At 46.2% G+C, this 18,745-nt stretch overlaps 1 protein-coding gene and 1 pseudogene across 1 annotated transcript; one reads left to right on the forward strand and one right to left on the reverse strand.

Annotated features, from left to right (window-relative positions):
* Positions 1-6: 6 nt before the first annotated feature.
* MCCD1 (mitochondrial coiled-coil domain 1) lies at positions 7-1,271 on the reverse strand. The gene is made up of 2 exons (XM_041762417.1): positions 1,040-1,271; positions 7-539 (listed from the first exon to the last, which is right to left on the reverse strand). Exons 1-2 carry the CDS (start codon positions 1,202-1,204, stop codon positions 354-356), a joined length of 351 nt encoding a protein of 116 aa, XP_041618351.1. The 5' UTR covers positions 1,205-1,271; the 3' UTR covers positions 7-353.
* Positions 1,272-11,161: 9,890 nt separating this feature from the next.
* LOC121486892 lies at positions 11,162-12,641 on the forward strand (annotated as a pseudogene).
* Positions 12,642-18,745: the final 6,104 nt, after the last annotated feature.

An 18,745-nucleotide genomic window follows, 5' to 3' on the forward strand; every position in this document is an offset into this window, starting at 1 on the left:
CGTCTGTGCTGTCTGTAAGTGCTCCATGCCTTTATTGGGTTTGGGGTGAGATTAGGTCATGATTCAGTGTATATTCATTCTTATAAGGACTGTGTGCCCTGCTGTGGGGCTCAGGTCAGTTGGGAGGGATCAGAGAGGGGGAGGGGGATGTGACTAAGACTGCAGAAGGCATTGCTCCTTGCTACTTCAATTTCTGAAGTGTCTTCCTTTGTGAAAAGTGTCTTCCTTTTTTTTTTTTTTTTTTTTTTTTAGTGGCCTAGGAGGGGCTGGGATGTTTCTGACCCAAAGGCCCCAGTGTGGGTGGTGTGTAGTGTTTCCAGTGTTGGAAGGTAAAATGGGAACTGATGGAAAGCTTAGGCGTCTCCTAGGCTCTCCCGGTGTCTCCTCATCTGTTCCTTCAGCTTCTGGATCTTGAGCACCAGGGCCTGGGCTTCCCAAGCCCCTTCTTGCCCTTCCAGAAGAGCCTGGTACAGCTCCAGCTGCTGCTCCAGCAACTCCTCAGCTTGGGCCAGCTCAGCTGTGGGGCGGGGCCTGGGACCCTGAATGAGGGGGGCAGAGGGGAGGGAGCATCAGCCAGGGCAGGGAGCTGAGGCTTGCTGGAAGTCCGGTGTTGTGCCTCTCACATTTCAACCCCCTTTTATTAATAAGGTTCTCTGTACTGTGAAGCCAGGGTAGCTTCTGGTCTTAGGCATAGGCCTGTGGGGGGCAGTTTGCGGCTCAGGGGTTAAACTGGACTCCTTGTGCAAGGAAGGATATGGAGAGGAGAGGACTGGCTGTCCCTCCCCCCACCAAGAAATAATTAACTGTTAGAGGAGGGGAAATTCCTGGTCAAGGACTTCTTGGACTCTGCAGGGAGGGAGGGCTGTGGGGAGAGAGTCCTCGAGGTGTAGGGGGTGTGGGGAAACTGCTGGGGATCTGGGAGTTGGGACTAGTCCAAGGACTCTGGGTTGGGGGTGGTATCTATTTGGAACAGGCCTGTGAATATAAGATTAAAGGGATTCCTCCACCCCTCTGCCTCCCTATTCTTGGTGCCACTTACCCTTGGGGGTGACCTCTTCCCACTGCTTGTGGAGCTGGTCTGCTCTTTTGTGCTCGCCTTGGGGCTCTGGGAGCAGCACCTCCAGGAGCTCTGGGGGGCCAGGGGCCAGGAAGGCAGGAGCAGGCGACGGCAGCAACAGGAGAGCCAGGGCAGAGGGAGTACCATGGCTGGTGTAACAGGGAGCTGTCTGAACTGCCCAACAGCCACCAGGAACTGGCTCCTTCCCTCCAGGCCTTGGCCTCGCTTCAGTGACTGGCCCTGCCCAGGGCCCTGCCCCTAACTTAACCTCCCTCCCAACCTGGCCCTAGACAAGACTGATGTGAAAAAGTTCCTGCCAGTTGAGGCAGAACTTGCTTTATAACACTCTAAAACTAAAACTATGTTCTCCTTTCTCAGTTCTGCAAGGTAAAAGTTAGATTGCTGGTGTGCTGGAAACTGGCTCAGAAGGGTTTTTGGTGTTTTGGTTTTTTTTTTTTTTTCGTATATTTTTTTAGTTAGAGTAATTTGCCAACATAACACTGTAACACTCAGTGCGTCATCCGGTCAAGTGCCCCTCAGTGCCCATAACCCAGTCACCCCAATCCCCCTGCCCGCCTCCCCTTCCACTATCCCTTGTTCGTTTCAGAGTTAGGAGTCTTTCATGTTCTGTCCCCCTCACTGATATTTCCCACTCATTTTCCCTCCTTTCCCCTATATTCCTTTCACTATTTTTTATATTCCCTGAATGAATGAAACCATATGATTGTCCTCCAATTGACTTAACTTCACTCAGCATGATACCCTCCAGTTCCATCCACATTGAGGCAAATGGTGGGTATTTGTCCTTTCTGATGGCTGAGTAATATTCCATTGTATATAGAGACCACATCTCTATCCGTTCATCTTTCGATGGACACGGAGGCTCCTTCCACAGTTTAGCTATTGTGGACATTGCTGCTCTAAACATTGGGGTGTAGGTATCCTGCCATTTCACTGCATCTGTATCTTTGGGGTAAATCCCCAGCAGTGCAACTGCTGGGTCGTCGGGCAGTTCTATTTTTAGCTCTGATGAGCCTCCACACAGTTTTCCAGAGTGGCTGTACCAGTTCACATTCCCACCAACAGTGCAAGAGGGTTCCCCTTTCTCCACATCCTCTCCAACATTTGTTATTTCCTGTCTTGTTAATTTTCACTGTTCTCACAGGTGTGAGGTGGTTATCTCGTGGTTTTGATTTGTATTTCCCTGATGGCCAGTGATGTGGAGCATTTTCTCATGTGCTTGTTGGCCATGTGTATGTCTTTGGTGAAATTTATGTTCATGTCTTTGCCCATTTCATGATTGGATTGTTTCTTTGCTGTTGAGTTTTACTAAGTTCTTTACAGATCTTGGATACTAGCCCTTTATCTAATATGTCATTTGCGGCATCCCTGGGTGGCGCAGCGGTTTGGCGCCTGCCTTTGGCCCAGGGCACGATCCTGGAGACCCGGGATCGAATCCCACGTCGGGCTCCCGGTGCATGGAGCCTGCTTCTCCCTCTGCCTATGACTCTGCCTCTCTCTCTCTCTCTGTGACTATCATAAATAAATAAAAAAAAAAATTAAAAAAAAAATAATATGTCATTTGCAATCAGAAGGGCTCATTCAGCAAGTATCTCTTAGTCCCTCTCTGGGCCAGATATGCTCAAGGTCTGCAGCTGGTTGGTTGGAAAGCCTGGAGAATTCATTCCCAGGTAGGTGTACCTGAAAAGCTCAGATCTATTGACTTGGCTGAAGTAATGATTACCCCTTTATTTCCTGTTTCTCTTTTTGCTGGCCCAGAATGACATTTCTTGTCTGTTGTGCATTGCATGTTGTAGGGATTTGCATTCTTTAGTAGTTTTGAGCACTGTTGTGTCATTGTACCCTTGGCTTCTGAAAAGAATGTGACCACTAGTAATCGATTTTGAGCTTTGTTGAACTTGTGAGCCCTCACTATAAATCTGTAGTAAAACAGATGTGTGATGTGAGCCTTGTGTATACATGTTAACCTTTTTGCAGTATATTCTGAAATGTCCTGTGGCTGGAGTGTATAGTTCCGTCCTTATGTGTAGAGGTGGCTCAGAAGGGAGTGGATGGTCCCAGTTTCGATCATCTGGGAGAAAGTAGGCCCTCAGAAAAATGTACCTCAGGAAACAAGATGGCTGGAGAGTGGACAGTTGCTAACCAGCTCACTGTTTTTGTGACATCATGCTGAATCTGATGGGAAGATGGCCTCTGCCATAGCATGGAGATCCAGGAACTGGGAAGGGTGACCTTCCTGGAGGTCAGTGGCTCTCAAACTTGGGGCGGGGGGAGCTGAAGCACCAAGACCTCACATTCTCCATTAGCTGACATGTTCTCACTTTTTAAAGATTTTTATTTATTTATTCACGAGAGATGGAGAGGCAGAGATATAGGCAGAGGGAGAAGCAGGCTCCATGCAGGGAGCCCGATGTGGGACTTGATCCTGGACCCCAGGATCATGCCCTGAGTCAAAGGCAGACACTCAACCACTGAGCCTTCCAGGCATCCCATGTTCTCACTTTTCAGTGGAAAAAGAACCAAGAACTTTGGTAGGATTTTGGGGGATGAGAAGCTTCATGTTTCTTAGCGATAAGGTTATGTATGATTCATATTTGATTTGTATACGTATGGCTTAAAGTATTAGTTATTGGAACATAAGAAGCCCAAACTAATGTGGGAAACTATCCAGTATAAGGTTAAAGAGACTATAAGCAACTAATATTGAAGCTAAACTAACCACCATCTATAAATTAAAAGCAAGATTTGTAGCCATTAAGAAAATACAGGAGATGAGACTATTGTAGGACAATCTAAATGATGCACTAATAATAAAGTATCCTTCCTGAAAAGTAGGGATTTCTACCATCTGAGTTTTTCTATTTTAGGTTATGAGCTCTAAAATGGATTAACCTCCAATAATTTACAGTAGATAGTCCTGAACTCTAAAATAGAGTCTGAAAAAAAAAATAAAATAAAATAGAGTCTGAATTTGGATGTTCATCTATGAGAATTGGTATAAGGGAAAGACTATTTGAGTCAGTTCAATTCTATTGAATGAGTTTTGGGTCTCATAATCATGGAAATGAAGGAATGAAGGTAAATATCTGTAAGCCAGATTACCTAATTTTGTGTTAGTGTATATATATATATTTTTTACTCCTGGGTATCTCACAGTGTCTCCTTAGAAAAGAATAATCATTTAAGAGAGAATGAGCATGGGGGTGGGGAGGGACAGAGGGAGAAGCAGACTCCCCGCTGCTGAGCAGGGAACCTGTCATAGTGTTTTTTTTTTTTTTTTTAATATTTTTTTTCTTTATTTATTTATGAAAGTTACACACAGAGAGAGAGAGAGTCAGAGACACAGGCAGAGGGAGAAGCAGGCTCCATGCACCGGGAGCCCGACGTGGGATTCGATCCCGGGTCTCCAGGATCACGCCCTGGGCCAAAGGCAGGCGCCAAACCACTGCGCCACCCAGGGATCCCTGTCATAGTGTTTTGATACTCTTTTTTTCCCCCCTTTATATGAAAAGGCTTTATGTTTAATACATTCAAATGAGAGTTGGGTCTGGCTTCTGCAGGAGGATCCTGATTTCAGCCAGAGAGAAGCACAGGATTATGGTAAATATCATCCACAAGGTTGAAGGGGCTGCAGAGCTCTCTGAGGCCAATGTGCTGATACTGCATCCTACCCAGTAAATTGGCAGGACTGAAGTGACTGACATGAATTACTGTACCCTCTATATGAAACTTGTGGAGGTGGGTCCTTAAGAATATTGAAATCCATTGAATCTGCTGGACAGGTTTTGTTTTTGTCATAGGTGACCTTCACAGTAACCTTTCAAGAGAGCTTTCTCATTTCACTTTTTTTTTTTTTTTTTTTTTTTGCATGTGGTTGTCCAGCAATTGTTCTAGCACTGTTTATTAACAGATTACATTTTCTCCATTTTATGGCCCTTGCTTTCATATAAAAAAATCAGTTGACTATATTTATGTGGGTCTGTTTCTGGATTTTCTGTTCTCTTCCTTTGATATACTTTTTTCACCAGTACTGTATACACTGTCTTGATTACTATAGCTTTATAGTGAGTCTTGAAGTCAGGTAGTATCAGTTCTCGTAATTCTGTGTTCTTATGGTAGACTGGCTATTCTGGCTCTTTTGCCTCTCCACATAAACTTAAGAGTCACCTTGTTATCCACAAAATAACTTGCTGAGGGGCGCCTGGGTGGCTTGGTTGAATGTCTGCTTTTGGCTCAGGTCTTGGGTTCCTGGGATTGAGTCCTGTGTCAGGCTCCCTGTAGGGAGCTCTGCTTCTCCCTCTGCTATGTCTCTGATTATTCTATGTCTCTCATGAATAAATAAGATCTTAAAAAAAAAAAAAACTTGAGATTTTGAATGGGATCGAGTTGAATTTAAAGACCAAGTCGGGGGCAGCCCTGGTGGCGCAGCGGTTTAGCGCCGCCTGCAGCCCAGGACGTGATCCTGGAGACCCTGCATCGAGTCCCACGTCAGGCTCTCAGCATGGAGCCTGCTTCTCCCTCTGCCTGTGTCTCTGCCTCTCTCTCTCTCTCTCTCTCTCTGCATCTCTATGAATAAATAAATAAAATCTTAAAAAAAAAAAATAAAGACCAAGTTGGGAAGAACTGACATTTTGGCAATATCAAGTCTTCCTACCCATGAATATGGAATATCTTTCATTATTTAGTTCTTTGATTTCTTTTATCAGGGTTTTGTCAACTTCCACTTGTGCATTGCTAGTATACAGATGGTCCCCAATTTACAACGGTTTGACTTGCAATTTTTTTTGGCTTTAACACATTCAATAGAAAGTGTAATTCAGATTTTGAATTTTGATCTTTTCCCAGGCTAGTGATGTAGTATAGTACTCTTGTGATTCTGGGCAGCAGCAGTGAGTCACAGCTCCCAGTCAGACATGTAACTGTGAGGGTAAACAACAGCAATTCTGTACCCATACAATTATCTTGTTTTTCACTTTCAATACAGTATTCAAGAAGTTGCATATTTTTAAAGTTTTTTTTTTTTAATTTTTTTATTTATTTATGATAGTCACACACAGAGACAGAGAGAGAGAGAGAGGCAGAGACACAGGCAGAGGGAGAAGCAGGCTCCATGCACCGGGAGCCTGACATGGGACTCGATCCCTGGTCTCCAGGATCGCGCCCTGGGCCAAAGGCAGGCGCCACACCGCTGCACCACCCAGGGATCCCGAAGTTGCATATTTTATTCAACACTTTTTTAAACTTTTTTTTTTTTTTTAAGATTTTATTTATTTATGAGAGACACAGAGAGCAGAGACATAGGCAGAGGGAGAAGCAGGCTCCCCACAGGGACCTGATATGGGACTCAATCCCAAGACCCTAGGATCATGCCCTGAGCCAAAGGCAGATACTCAACTGCTGAGCCACCCAGCAGTCCCTAAAAAGCTTTTATTTATATAAGTAATCTCTACACCCAACATGGGGCTCAAATTCACAACCCCGAGAATAAGAGTCCCGTGTTCTGGTTGAGCCAGCCAAATGCCCCTCAACACTTTATTATAAAATTGGCTTTGTGTGAGATAATTTTGCCCAACTCTAAGCTAACGTAAGTGTTCTGAGTGTGTGTTTAAGGTAGGCTAGACTTAGCTACTGTGTTTGGTAGGTTAGGTGTATTTAATGAATTTTTTAATCAAAACCACAATGAGGGATCCCTGGGTGGCGCAGTGGTTTGGCGCCTGCCTTTGGCCCAGGGCATGATCCTGGAGACCGGGGATCGAATCCCACATCGGGCTCCCGGTGCATGGAGCCTGCTTCTCCCTCTGTCTGTGTCTCTGCCTCTCTCTCTCTTTCTGTGACTATCATAAATAAATTTAAAAAATTAAAAACAAATTAAAAAACAAAACCACAATGAGATATACCTCACACTGGTCAGAATGACTAAAATTAACAAGTCAAGAAACAATAAGTGTTGGTGCTGATGTGGAGAAAGAGAGTACTGTTGGTGGGAGTACAGCCGGTACAGCCACTCTAGAAAACAGTAGGAGGTTCCTCAGAAAGTTGAAAATAGACCTACCTTACAACCCAACAATTGCATAACTAGGTATCTACCCCAAAGATACAAATGTGATCTGAAGGGGCACCAGCACTCCAATGTTTATAGCAGCAATGTCCACAATAGCTAAACTATGGAAAGAGCCCAGATGTCCAACAGATGAATGGTTACAGAAAATGTGGTATGGGATCCCTGGGTGGCTCCGTGCCAGTAGCCCTAGAAGGCTCCCAGCTGTTGACAGCACTGACTGCGGCCTTATGAGGGAACCCTCTTGAATGAGGGTGAGCCTCCAGATGACAACAGCCACAGACCATGTCAGATGGAGCAGAAGAGCTGCCTGCTGAGCCCAGTCTGCATAGAATGACCGCTAATAAAAAGGTAGTTTTATTTTGGGATTGTTACCCAGCCAGCAATAGGTAACAGGAATGCATACTATATAATACCATAATAATGCTACTATTTTTATTGTCCGTCTTTCCTATCAGACTGTAGGCATCAGGAGAGTAGGCACTTTTTCTCTTGATTAAGTGATAACCAGGCCTAAAATCATGCCCTGCACAGAGACACTCACTAAATATTTGTGAATAAATGAATACATGCTGTGGCCACTTTCCTTAACGTGGGTCTGAAACTGAAAGAGCTTCGCGGTGTTTGGTTTTGGAGATTGTCTTAGTCTGCTTGGGTATTCACAAAATATCACAGATCGAGTGGCTTAAACAACATACTCTCTGGAGTCTCTTTTATAAGGACTCTAAACCCATTGATGAGGGCTCTACTCTCATCATATAATCACCCCCAAAAGCCTCAACTTCTAATACCATCATACTGAGGATTATATTTCAACATGTGTATCTGGGTGGGGCACATTCAGTCTATAGCACCGCCATAGTGTTGGGTCAGTGGTTAGGGTAGAAAGGAGATTTGGGACTGGGGATGTAGCATGAGTTTCTAAGTTCAGGGGTTGAGAGTAGCAGAGAACAGGGCCTGAGGGGTCCAATCTCAGGGTGCTTGGGTTACCAGAGAGGAAGCATGCAGACTCCTCGGCAGTGAGTTATGGAGGGTGTAGGGACTGCTGGGAAATCGGTGGTCAGTACCCTGGGTCCTGTTACTGAGGTCCTTGTAGTCCACATCAGTGTCCAGCCCACACTACATGTTCAGTTGAGGGGCTCCTCAGCTTGGTGGGGAGGCTCTGCTTGCCATAGAGGAGGAAGGAACAACTGAAGGCTGACGACTGAAGTGTGCTCAGCCATAACACGGAGTGGGACCTTGAAAACCCAGGGTTGGTGGTCCCTACAGGGCTGGTACCGCATCTGCCCTTCACTCTGGTCCAGGACCCAGAGAGTCCTCTCCATGTAAACAGGTGTCCCTTAGACCAGCCCTTCCCATGCCCCTCTTCTCCCTGACTCCTTCCCTCCTTGGAAGCTCTTCCCCTCTCATGTTCTTATTTACACCCTAGCCTCACTCCCCAGGAGCATCCTCCCTTTTCTAGACCCAATGCACTGTGGGCTTCTGCCCCTCATCCTTCATGCTATGTTCTCAGACTTACTGAACTGAGTCCAGCCCCAGAGGCAGCAGCAGAAAGAAGTGCCAGGAACTTAGGAGTCCTAGGTCCTATCTTTGGAGACAGGGCACTCAATTTCTTTGTGCGGTCCATACCAGATCTGGGAACCAGCTGTGATTGCCTGGAGACCTTGCCCCTGAGGGCAGAATCAGTGATCATGCAAAGGAAACATCTATGTTATTGTGGATTTGGGGGAACATTTTGCAACCCAGCCTGACATGGAGAGGGGCAACCTTTTGTGTTCAAAGCCCTGATCTGGTGTTGGGAGCAGAGGGAGACCTGGGAGGTCCTTGCTGTGCAAGAGAAAGGAGAACTTGGTCTTCCAACGTCATCCCTGTGACCACACGGGGGCGCCACTGCGCTGCTCCTGAATTCTGACTGAGCAGCCTGGGAGGGTCTGGACTGTAAGTTGCTCAGGGGAGGCTGACCTGGAGCTTGGGCATCATCAATACTGCCACAAAGAAGCTTCTGAACAGCCCTGGACTCCACAGGTGTCAAGATCAGGAATGCGGCAAGGATTGAAGGAGAGGAGAGGTAGGAGCCTTGAGTCATCCATCAGGTTTCTGCTTCTCCACTGTGACCCCTCTCTCCAGCTCCTTGATGACAGCGCCCAGAAAAACCGAAAAGAAACATTTTATTTTCCTATTTCTTTTCAGGACTTTTTTATTTTTTAAAAAGTATGTTTCATGCCCAGCATGGAGGTTGAACTCATGACCAAGATCCAAGCCGAGATCAAGAGTTGAATGCCTAACTGACTGAGCCGCCCAGGAGCCCTTCCAGTACTTCTTTTTTCTTTCTTTTAAAGATTTTATTTATGAGAGACACACAGAGAGAGGCAGAGAGACACAGGCAGAGGGAGAAGCAGGCTCCCTTGGGGAGCCCACTGTGGAACTTGATCCCAGGACCCCAGGATCAGGACCTGAGCCACTGGCAGACGCTCAACCTCTGAACCACCCAGGTGTCCCTCTAGAGGCTTCCTAAGTGAGATGGAGGAGCATTTGAGTGGCTCAGTTGGTTAAGTGTCTGCTTTTGGCTCAAGTGATCTCAGGGTCCTGGGATGGAGCCCCAAGTTGGGCTCCCTGCTCAGCAGGGAGCCTGCTTCTCCCTCTGCTCTTTACCCTACCTGTGTGTGTGTTCTAGCTCAAATAAACAAATAAAATCTTTAAAAATAATAGAGCCCCTGAAGCATTTTCAGTGATGAAATGACACAACCTGACTCATATCAGCAGGATCGCTGTCTGTCCCAGGTGGCGAGAGTGGCCCTAGGGTAGCAAGTGTTGGAGTGGCAGCAGGGCCCCAATCAGGAGTGAGAGGGGGTGGAGACTCGGGATGAGAGGCCCTAATTGATGAGAGATGGAGAGAAGGGCTGCAGACCCAGGCGGAGGGAGAGAAGCAGAGGTGACCAGTTTTATAGCAGTGGAATCCTCACATTTAAATATGTTGTTATACAGCCTTTTTAAAAATGGAATCTCTATTTCCAGGTCTTAGCAAGATATTTTTTTGCATCTAGAATTTACTATATCTGTGGGGCTGCCTGAAAATCAGTTGCCTTCTTATGCAAATCAGTTCAAAAAATGTCTAGACGAAATATGTGCCCTGCTTAGATGTGAATAATGCATAAAAATAGGCAATGCAGGAGCACTGGCGAAGGGCATTTTGACTGCATGGAACGTTGCAAATTTGAGGTGCTTCAAGTTTGTACATGCTCCTGATCGAAATGTATAGTATCAAACCATGCTTCCATGTATTGAGGATATGAGGGGAACTCACACAGAAATTTGGGGCTATGGAATGAAGATTGTTTTGTTTATTTTTAAAGATTTTATTTATTTATTCATGAGAGAGACACAGAGGCAGAGACACAGGCTCCCTATTCGGGCCTTGATCCCAAGACTCCAGGGATCACGACCTGAGCCACCCGCAGAAGCTCAAGCACTGAGCCTCCCAGGTGGCCACAACTTCAGGTTTAAAGAGAAAATCCCTGTCTCTCCATCTCCATTCCCAGGCGAGCTCACTATCTGGCATCCAGTTTCCTGGCCGTGATTTTTCTTTCAGAAGAGCACGGAGAAGTAAGGAGTAGTTCAGCTCAAGTCGAGGATTTCCACAAACGTAAGGGACAGAAAGGGGCTGATCCCTGCCTGGTGTCTGTCCCTGGTTTCCTCAGAAGGACCGCCGGCCGGCCTCAGGGAGACAGCGAGAGAAGGAGCGCTCCGTGCAGGTGGGGGGGAATCAGGGCAAAGTCCTGGGTCTCCGGGAAGACCTAGAGCGGTGTCTGGGGGCGGGAAGCCCGGTTCCGCCCCCCGCGCGCCTCTCGTCCCTCTCCCAACCTGCCTCAGGGCCCCCGCCTGGATACTCGGGGCTTGGCCCCAGTCGCACTCCCACTGGGTGGCGGGGCTCCAGAGGAGCCAGTCGGCGTCGCCGCGGCTTCCGGCCCGTGGGGCCACCCCTGCCGGCCCTTAGAGTCCCTGGAACCTCAAGGAAGCGAGTCGTGATGCGCGGGCCCCCCTGCTGCCTTCGGGGGGCCCTGGCCGTGACCCCGACCGGGCGGGTGAGTGCGGGCGGGAGCGAGGGGACCGGCGGGCGGGGACGCGGGACCCCGGGAAGCCGCCTCTCCGCCCCCCCCCCCCCGGGCATCTCCCCCTGGGCCCCGGGCCCCGCGGCGGGAGGGGGTCGGGCGGGGTCTCAGCCCCTCGGCTCCGCAGGCTCCCACTCCCTGAGCTATGTCTACACCTCCGTGTCCCGGCCCGGCCGCGGGGACCCCCGCTTCATCGCCGTCGGCTACGTGGACGACACGCAGTTCGTGCGGTTCGACAGCGACTCGGCCACGGGGAGGATGGAGCCGCGGGCGCCGTGGGTGGAGCAGGAGGGGCCGGAGTATTGGGACCGGGAGACGCGGATCGCCAGGGACACCGCACAGAGGTACCGAGTGCACCTGGACACCCTGCGCGGCTACTACAACCAGAGCGAGGCCGGTGAGCGACGCGGGCCCGGGGCCAGGGCACGACCCCCATCCCCACCGACCGGCCGGGGTCGCCCGAGTGTCCGGGTCCGGGCGTCACCCCGAGTCCGAGGTCCCCGCCCCTCCCCCTCGTCCCCGTCCCGAACCCGCGGGAACTCCCGGGAGGTTTTACTTTCTCTTTGGACTGAGTGGCGGCCTGTCGGGGCGGGGCCAGGGTCTCACACCATCCAGGTCTTGTTCGGCTGTGACCTGGGGCCCGGCGGGCGCCTCCTCCGCGGGTACTGGCAGGTCGCCTACGACGGCGCCGATTACCTGGCCCTGAACGAGGACCTGCGCTCCTGGACCGCGGCGGACACGGCGGCGCAGATCACCCGGCGCAAGAGGGAGGCGGCAGGTGCTGCAGAGCTCGAGAGGAACTACCTGGAGACGACGTGCGTGGAGTGGCTGGGGAAGTACCTGGAGATGGGGAAGGAGACGCTGCTGCGCGCAGGTACCGGAGCGCGGCCTCCGGAATCTCGCCTCAGGCTGAGGCCGCGGGAGAGGATAGGAAGAAATAGAATCCACACCAGGATATGGCCCTCCCACGGGTCATGGATGGAGAGACTAACTCTGCCTGGGTTCTCAGATCCGGTGCCAGAGAGTGGCCCTAAGGGTCTGCCTTTCTCCTAGGGACCATTAAGGTCACATTCCCTCCAGGGATGGAGGAGGAGACCATTTCTGAAATAACTGAGGAGCAGTTCCTTTTGACTCACTCCCTCTGGGAGCCTTGGGGGATTTTCTCACGCTTTGTTCTCAGCCCTGTACCTCAAGTGTTTGGAATCAGGCTTCACCTGTTTCAGTCACTTGGCCTCCAGCCAGGCCAGGACCAGAAATTCCTTTTTTCCTCTCAAAAACCTGCCATCTCATCCTAATTCTAGAACTTTCCAAACAAGAAGAGATTATGTGTTCAGGCTGGTGTCTGGGTTATTGCTCCTTTCCCCCATCCCAGTTGTCCTATTCATTCTCAGGATGACCACATGAGAGCTGCTTCAGTGGACCAAGACAGATACAGAGTTCCTGAGTTTAAATTTTTCTTTCTTTCTTTCTTTCTTTCTTTCTTTCTTTCTTTCTTTCTTTCTTTCTTTCTTTCTTTCTTTCTTTCTCTTTCTTTCTTTCTTTCTTTCTCTCTTTCTTTCTTCTTCCTTCCTTCCTTCCTTCCTTCCTTTCTTTCTTCTTTCTTTTCTTTCTTTCTTTTTCTCTTTTTTCTTTCTTTTCTCCTTTCCTTTCCTTTCCTTTCCTTTCCTTTCCTTTCTTCCTTTTTAAAAATAAATTTTATTTTCTTTATTTTATTTTTTTTAAAGATTTTATCCATTTATTCATGAGAGACACAGAGAGAGAGAGAGAGAGGGAGAGAGAGGGAGAGAGAGAGAGAGAGAGAGAGAGAGAGAGATGCTGAGACAGAGGCAGAGGGAGAAGCAGGCTCCACACAGGGAGCCCAATGCAGGACTCCATCCCGGGACTCCAGGATCATGCCCTGGGCCAAGGGCAGGTCCTAAACCGCTGAGCCACCCAGGGATCCCTAAAATACATTTTATTTTATTTTTTTATTTTATTTTATTTTATTTTATTTTATTTTATTTTATTTTATATTTTATATTTTATTTTATTTATTTTATTTTATTTTATTTTATTTTATTTATTTTTACAATTTATGATAGTCACACAGAGAGAGAGAGAGAGAGAGAGGCAGAGACATAGGCAGAGGGAGAAGCAGGCTCCATGCACCGGGAGCCCGACGTGGGATTCGATCCCGGGTCTCCAGGATCGCGCCCTGGGCCAAAGGCAGGCGCTAAACCGCTGCGCCACCCAGGGATCCCTAAAATAAATTTTATTTATTTTTTATTTTTTTAATTTTTATTTACTTATGATAGTCACAGAGAGAGAGAGAGAGAGGCAGAGACATAGGCAGAGGGAGAAGCAGGCTCCATTCACCGGGAGCCCGACGTGGGATTCGATCCCTGGTCTCCAGGATCGCGCCCTGGGCCAAAGGCAGGCGCTAAACCACTGCGCCACCCAGGGATCCCTAAAATAAATTTTAAACTTAAATTCAGTTTAGTTAACATATGCTGTATTATTAGTTTCAGAGATAGAATTTACATGATTCATCAATTGTGTATAACACCCAGTACTCATTACAGTACCTGCTCTCCATAATGCCCATCACCCAGTTATCCTTTCCCCCCACCAACCTCTGCTTTAGCAACTCGTAGTTTGTTTCCCAGAGTTAAGAGACTCTTATGGTTTGTCTCCCTCTCTGATTTCATCTTATTTCATTTTTCCTTCCATTCACCTGTGTTTATGTTTTGTTTCTTAAATTCCACATATGAGTGAAATCATATGATATTTGTCTCTGACAGACTTATTTCACTTAGCATAATACTCTCTAGTTCATCCACATAATTGCAAATGGCAAGATTTCATTCTTTTTGATGGGTAAGTAATATTCCATTGTATATATGCACCACATTTTCTTTATCCATTCATCTGTTATGGTCCTCTGGGCTCTTTAAATAGTTTGGCTGTTGTGGACATTGCTGCTATAAATATTGGGGTGCATGTACCCCTTGGAATCATTATGTGTGTATTCTTTGGATAAATACCTAGTAGTGCAATTGCTGGGTAGTAGGGTAGTTCTAGTTCTACCTTTTTGATTAACCTCCATACTGTTTTCTGGAGTGGCTACTCCAACTTGCATTCCCACCAACAGTAGGAGACATCTTTTCTCTGCATCCATGACAACATCTATTATTTCCTGAGTTGTTAATTTTAGCCATTCTGACTGATGTGAGGTGGTATCTCATTGTGGTTTTGATTTGTATTTCCCTGATGCTGAGTGATGTGGAGCATTTTTTCATGTGTCTGTTGGCCATTTGTATGTCTTCTTTGGAGAAATGTCTGTTCATGTCTTTGGCCCATTTCTTAACTGGATTTTTGTTTTATGAGTTTGATAAGTTTCTTTAACTCTTGGATACTAACCCTTTGTCTGATATGTCATTTGCAAATATCTTCTCCCATTCTGTAGGTTGCCTTTTAGTTTTGTTGATTGTTTTCTTTGCTGTGCAAAAGCTTTTTATCTTGGTGAAGTCCCAATTGTTCATTTGGTTTTGTTTGCCTTTGGAGACAGTCTAGCAAGAAGTTGCTGTGGCTGGGGTCAAAGAGTTGCTGTCTGTGTTCTCTAGGATTTTGAGGAGTTCCTGTCTCACATTTAGGTCTTTGATCCATTTTATTTTTGTGTATAGTGTAAGAGAGTGGTTCAGTTTCATTCTTCTGCACGTGGCTATCCAATTTTCCCAATGCCATTTGTGGAAGAGACTGTTTTTTTCCTTGGGGATTCTTTCTTGCTTTGTCAAAGATGAGTTGACCATAGAATTGAGGGTCCGTTTCTGGGTTCTCTATTCTGTTCCAATGATCTATGTGTCTGTTTTTGTGCCAGTACCATACTTTCTTGATGATTACAGCTTTGTAATATAACTTGAAGTCTGGAATTATGACGACTCCAGCTTTGATTTTCTTTTTCAACATTGATTTGGCTATTCAGAGTCTTCTCTGGTTCCATACAAATTTTAGGATTATTTACTCTGGCTCTGTGAAAAATGCTGATGGTATTTTGATAGGGATTGCATTAAATGAGTGGATTGTCCTGGGTAGCATAGACATTTTAACTGTATTTGTTCTTCTAATCCATGAGCATGGAACATTTTTCCATCTCTTTATCTCTTTTCAATTTCTTTCATAAGTGTTCTACAGTTTTCAGAGTGCAGATCTTTTACCACTTTGGTTAGATTTATTCCTAGGTATCTTATGGTTTTTGGTGCAACTGTAAATGGGATCGATTCTTTGATTTCTCTTTCTTCTACCTCTTTGTTAGTGTATAGAAATGCAATTGACTTCTATGCATCAATTTTATATCATGTGACTTTGCTGAATTCCTGTATCAGATCCAGCTATTTTTTGTAGAGTCTCTTGGGTTTTCTACATAGAGTATCATGTCATCTGTGAAGAGTTAAAGTTTGACTTCCTGGCCAATTTGGATGCCTTTTATTTCTTTTTGTTGTCTCATCGCTGAGGCTAGGATTTCTGGTACTGTGTTGAACAGCAGTGGTGAGAGTGGATATCCCTGTTTTGTTCCTTACCTTAGGGGAAAAGCTCTCAGTTTTTCCCCCTTGAGGATGATAATCATTGTGGGTCTTTCATATGGCTTTTATGATATTGAGATATGTTCCCTTGATACCTACATGGTGGAGAGTTTTTAATCAAGAAAGGATGCTGGGACAGCCTGGGTGGCTCAGCGGTTTAGCGCTGCCTTTGGCCCAGGATGTGCTCCTGGAGACCCAGGATTGAGTCCCATGTCAGGCTCCTTGCAGGGAGCCTGCTTCTCCCTCTGCCTGTGTCTCTGCCTCTCTTCTCTGTCTTCCAAAATAATAAAATATTTTTTTTAAAAAAAAGGATTCTGTATTTTGTCAAACGCTTTTTCTCCATATATTGACAGGATCATATGATTCTTTTCCTTTCTTTTATTAATTTGTGGAAGTTGAACCACCTATGCAGTCCAGTGATAAATCCCCCTTGGTTGTGGTGAATAATCCTTTTAATGTACAGTTGGATCCTATCAGCTAGTATCTTGGTGAGAATTTTTGCATCCATGTTCATCAGGGATATTGACCTGTAATTCTCCTATTTAGTGAGGCCGTTGTTTGGTTATGGGATCAAAGTAATGCTGGCCTCATAGAATGAGTTCGCAAGTTTTCCTTCCATTTCTATTTTTTGAAACAGCTTTAGAAGAATAGATATTAATTCTTTAAATGTTTGGTAGAATTCCCCTGGGAAGTCATCCGGCCCTGGACTCTTGTTTGTTGGGAATTTTTGATTACTTCTTCAATTTCTTTCCTGGTTATGGGTCTGTTCAGGTTTTCTATTTATTCCTGTTTCAGTTTGGTAGTTTATATGTTTCTAGGAATGCATCAATTTCTTCCAGATTGCCTAATTTGTTGGCATGTAGTTGCTCATAATATGTTCTTTTTTTTTTTAATTTTTATTTATTTATGATAGTCACACACAGAGAGAGAGAGGCAGAGACACAGGCAGAGGGAGAAGCAGGCTCCATGCACCGGGAGCCCGATGTGGGATTCGATCCCGGGTCTCCAGGATCGCGCCCTGGGCCAAAGGCAGGCGCCAAACCGCTGCGCCACCCAGGGATCCCTCATAATATGTCCTTATAATTGTTTGTATTTCTTTGGTATTTTAAAAAAGATTTTATTTATTTATTCATGAGAGACACAGAGAGAGAGAGGCAGAGACACAGGCAGAGGAAGAAGAAGGCTCCATGCAGGGAGCCCAATGCGAGACTCAATCCCAGGACTTCAGGATCACGCCCTGAGCCAAAGGCAGATGCTTAACCGCGGAGCTACCCTCAGGCATCCCTCCACCTCCTCACTTTCAATCTAGAGGTGTCTTTGGGTCTAAATGAGTCTAAAATGAGTCTCTTGTAAGCAGCATATTGATGGGTCTTGTTTTTTTTTTTTTTTTTAAATCCATTATGATACCCTGTGTCTTTTGATTGGAGCATTTAGTCCATTTACATTCAGAGTAATTTTGAAAGATATGAATTTAGTGCCATTCTCTTACCTGTAGAGTCGCTATTCCTATAAATTATCTCTTTTCTTTCTGATCTTTGTTACTTTTGGGCTCTCCCTTCACTCAAAGGATCCCCTTTAATATTCCTTGCAGGGCTGATTTAGTATTCACAAATTCCTCTTTTTTTTTTTTTTTTTAGATTTTATTTATTTATTCATGAGAGACACACAGAGAGAGGCAGAGGCACAGGCAGAGGGGGGAGAAATAGGCTCCATGCAGGGAGCCCAATGTGGTACTCAATCTCGGGATTCCAGGATCATGCCCTGAGCCAAAGGCAGACACTTGACCACTGAGCAACCCAGGAATCCCAAATTCCTCTAGTTTTTATTTTTCCTGGACACTCTTTATCTCTCCTTCTATTTTGAATTACAGCCTTGGTGGATAAAATATTCTTGGCTGCATATTTTTCCCATTTAGCACATTGAATATATCATGCCAGCCCTTTCTGGCTTGTCCAGTTTCTGTGGACAGGACTGCTGTCAGCCTTATGTGTCTACCCTTGTAGGTTAAGGAACTCTTATCCCTGAGGCATCCCCTGGGTGTGTTTTGGTCTGCTTATCAAAGAAACTAGATCTCGGTGATGGCTGGGTGGTTCAGTGGTTGAGCATCTGCCTTTGGCTCAGGGCATGATCTTGGGGTCTAGGGATCAAGTTCTGCACTGGCCTCCTTTCAGGGAGCCTGCTTCTCCCTCTGCGTGGAGGGTGGCGTGGCGGGTGGCGGCGTGGCGGATGGGGGGTCGCGGGTACCCGGCGTGCGCCCCGCGCGCGTCCCAGTCCTTCCCCGGCTGCGGGCAGCTCCCAGCCGCCGCGGGCCTCGACGGCTACCAGCGGGCGCAGCTCGTGCTCACGCCATGTCTCTGCCTCTCTGTGTCTCTCATGAATAAATAAATAAAATCTTACAAAAAATTAAATAAATAAAAGAAACTAGATCCCAAAATAAGAAAGAAACATTTATATATATATATGTGTATATATATATATACACACACACAAAAATAAAATTCAACAAAAGGAAACAAAATAAAAATATATAATGCATATATGAAAATAAAAATTAAAGAATAAAAAAGAATTGAAAAAATAGGAAAATAACTGAAAAATAATACTGAAAGACTAGAGAATAAAAAAAAAAAACATAAATGGTATATACTGTTTTCCTTGAGAGCTGAAGCTTTGCTGTCTGCTCTGATCAGTAAACCTGGTGCCCGCTGGTTGTGCTGGTCTTCTGTGGGAGGGTCCTGCTGCGCTGATCCTCAGGGGGACTTTGCCTCCGTGGAAGTGCACTTCTCTTGCACAGAGGCCCAGCTCAGTGTAAGTGGCTCTGGATTCCACTAAGTGGCCCTGTTTTGCTTCCTGAAGGCTTTTGGCTCTCATGAGCAGGATGAATAGGGCTGCATCCCGCTCTCTAGTCTTGGAGCTGAAAATTCACACCCGCACTCTTCAG

The sequence above is a fragment of the Vulpes lagopus genome, chromosome 1 (genome assembly GCF_018345385.1).
Source record: "Vulpes lagopus strain Blue_001 chromosome 1, ASM1834538v1, whole genome shotgun sequence".
Classification (NCBI taxonomy): Eukaryota; Metazoa; Chordata; class Mammalia; order Carnivora; family Canidae; genus Vulpes; species Vulpes lagopus.